The sequence below is a fragment of the Aplidium turbinatum genome, chromosome 2 (assembly GCF_918807975.1).
Source record: "Aplidium turbinatum chromosome 2, kaAplTurb1.1, whole genome shotgun sequence".
In the NCBI taxonomy this organism is placed as follows: Eukaryota; Metazoa; Chordata; class Ascidiacea; order Aplousobranchia; family Polyclinidae; genus Aplidium; species Aplidium turbinatum.
The window spans coordinates 36,408,559-36,411,812 of record NC_137473.1 but is presented as its reverse complement, the minus strand read 5'-3'; the positions used below and the strand labels follow the sequence as shown (position 1 = coordinate 36,411,812).

General features: G+C 36.1%; 1 protein-coding gene across 1 annotated transcript; it reads left to right on the top strand.

Annotated features, from left to right (window-relative positions):
* On the top strand, nucleotides 1-921 carry LOC145788546 (adenosine receptor A2b-like). Its single transcript, XM_082600306.1, has one exon. The coding sequence runs from the start codon at nucleotides 1-3 to the stop codon at nucleotides 919-921; it is 921 nt and encodes a 306-aa protein (XP_082456432.1).
* Nucleotides 922-3,254: the final 2,333 nt, after the last annotated feature.

Sequence of the window (3,254 nt, the reverse complement as noted above, 5' to 3'; positions counted from 1 at the left end):
ATGAGCGTGATCGGAATTCTTTCTATTCTTGTGATCGCATTTAATCTCGTCGTTCTCTACGTATTGACGCATTATGAAAGCTTACGTAAGAACAGTCAAGCGTATTACAAGATATCGTTGGCTGTTGCAGATTTGCTGGTTGGGCTATTTGTCTTACCAAGTTTTATAGTCATTTGGACTTTCGCAGTTACTAAACCTCGACATTTACAACCATATTCCAGTTCTGAAAGGAAAGACCAGTTAAAGTATTATATAAATTTTGCTGGTTTTGTTACCACTTTGTCGTTGGGTGTTTCCATTTACACATTAACTGCAGCAGCGGTAGACAGATTTTGGGCAATTCATCGGCCATTCAAATACACAAGCAAAAATTCAAAAAAGATAGCTAAATATGTTTCACTGGTCATTTGGGTAGTGATTTCTTTATTGTCTTCTTTTCCATTTTTTGTGCCTCATTTATATTATGGCGTATTTGCATCAACTCTGGTCCTTATTACAAACATGGAAGGTTTAATCATGTATTCATGTTTATTGCTATTTCCTTTCATTGGCATGTGGATTGCCACAATTGCAACATTCTGCATCTACAAGAAAAAAAGTAGGCAAATACTTGTTCACCAGACTCAGGAAAGCAGACAGCAGAAAATAGAATGGGAGCTCTTAAAAACTCTTGCGATCATGGTGCTGGTCTTCACCGTTTGCATGATTCCGATCACTGCAGTGGACTTTCGCCTTTTACATTATTATAATAGTTATTATGAACATCCTAATTTATTTTCTGCGCTATTTCCCATATCATCTCTTATTCTGATGAGCAATAGTTTGTGGAATTGCTTAATTTACAATTTGAGAAACCGCGGTTTCAATCGAGCTACCAAGGAATCGTGCAGAAGTTTAATAAAAAGATTGACAATTTTTTGACAGTGATCAACGAGAAAGGCAATTAATGTTACTATTTCTCGGGATATGAATAAAATAAACTTTGACGTTTTTTTCAGTAGTAACAAACATAAAGTTAAAAAATGTATATTATGCTTACTGCTTAGTTTTTATTCATTGAAGAAATTGACGAACAGGTACATCTGTTTAACGATTTTATCAATGATTTGTCATTGTCATTGCATTGTCATGTCATTGTCATTGCACATTGCATTGCATGCACGCAGGCTGCAAATAGCGCACTACGCTATTGCAGTTGAAATGACGTTTGTAAAAATGTAGGCTACTGTATCTCTACATTTTAGAAAGTAGGCCTACTTTAACCTCTTGGTAAGAAAGTTATTGTAAAAATTTAACAAAATGTAATACGTATATTGTACTGTATCTTAAAGTTGCAGTAAAAAATCTCACGTAAATAAATGCACTATTTTTTTCTTGTCTGTAGCACGTTTATCTTGAGATGTGAGATATAATGACAATTTGTTCTTGTCTTTGTCATTCTTTACAGACGTTTGCAAATTTTACCGACTGTTGGTAACAGTCTAACCGAAGTTACCAAAAGTCATGTTTTTTCATGGTAGAGATACAAAAATGAGAAAGTTTGGACGGATGGACTGTTGAGATCCTGCACAATCGTATTGTAATTGCTACTTGCTAGTATCAAGAACGGTTGAGAGGACAAGCTAGGCCAGGTAAAAAGCGTAATTCCCGGTCTTCTTTAAAAATTGATACTTCTAAAAAAAAATTTATTTTTTTTAGAAAAATTTAGGTGTAGGCCTACGTTTTACAAGGAAGGACACGTCACCTGTTAGAGTGCAACAATGGAACGTTTATAAAAATATCTTAGGCTTTTCAACAAGCTTCCAAGTACCTGAAATAATTTCGGACCCTGGTTCAAAAGTAGCCTACTTAGCCTACTGAATTACCACCCATGTCAACGCTAGCAGCTTCAATCCACCGAGCCTCAATAAGTCATTATGCTTCCGCATTCGACATGGCGGAATTGATAACGAAACAAAAGTAAATATTGTGATAAAAGAGCATAGTGTATATTTTGACTAGCAATTAAGTTTGAACTGCTATTCACTACCATAAAGCAATTTAATCACCAGCAATTTTAGTTACTAAAACCTGAAAATCTCACACATTTTATTGTTTATTTATTACATTAAAATGTTGTCAAACAGGTCGCCGAAATTAGAACCTGCTTAGGGTGCGAAATAACCTTATTTCTTCGTAAACATCTTTTTTGTCTTCTTTCCCGTTTTCTTCAACTGACTATCTTCATCCGGTCTCTCATTCTCAAGTGTGAGTTATGAATCATTAACGCACAACCGCCTCGATAAACCTCTGTGTTTTTCCAATTCTTTCCAGACTGATTGGAAAGAGAAAACGACTTGTCCTTGCATTCCTTCGCTACGATTGCACCACTTCCTTGCATCTTGATGATTTCTGTTAGTCTTACTCCGGCAGTTAACAGCCCTATGACCTAAGCCATTACAGTTAAAACAACGTACTTCTCTTGGAACAGCACCTCCTTTAAAATTATTTGTTTGCTCCTCGTTATTATCGCATGACAACGTCTCTTCGGTCGACAACTTCTCATCATGGGCAACTAAATACTGTTCCGCCACACTGGCTATATCTTCTAGATTCTTTGGACTTCTCTCCATTAAATAAACAGAAAGATCCTTTGAACATGATTCTGTAAATTGCTCCTTAACTATAAGGTTTGCCAACCCGTCCAATGACTGTTCAGCCCCCGAAAGTTCAAACCATTTTAATAAAAGGTTTCTTAACCCTCAGACTCTGCGTAACTCAAACGTCACGCTCTAGTGATTTTGAATGTGCAAAAGGTCTATTGTAACATGCATTGTTAAATGTTATTTATGATATAGGTCATTGATTTTCAGATTTAGTTGGGGATGTCAATAGAGAGAAGATGCTACTAAGTAAAGCTTCAGATGCCTGTCCTTACCAGCAATAATTCGAGAAACGTTTGCTGCTGGTGCAGAACACTACTTCGGTCGACAACGTCAAAGAGTTGAATGTGATACCGCGCCTACAGTTCGAATGTTTAGCAGTACCGCCAAAACTTTAGATATTGTAAAGTACTCTGCAGTGAAGGGATCTAATGTCGAGAGTGAACATTAGACTATAACTACTCCGGCATACCGCGCCTTATTTAAGTTACGGTGTTAATAGAAAGCCTATTTTATTTTTCAAAGTAATGTGCTATGAAATCAGCTTGAAAAGCATACGATAAAAGTATGCTATGATGTTTATTGTACAAAAACAGAAATCAAAAACAGATG

Excerpts from the sequence above, each read along its gene's own strand:
- LOC145788546 (XM_082600306.1), top strand. The coding sequence starts at position 1 with ATGAGCGTGATCGGAATTCTTTCTATTCTTGTGATCGCATTTAATCTC.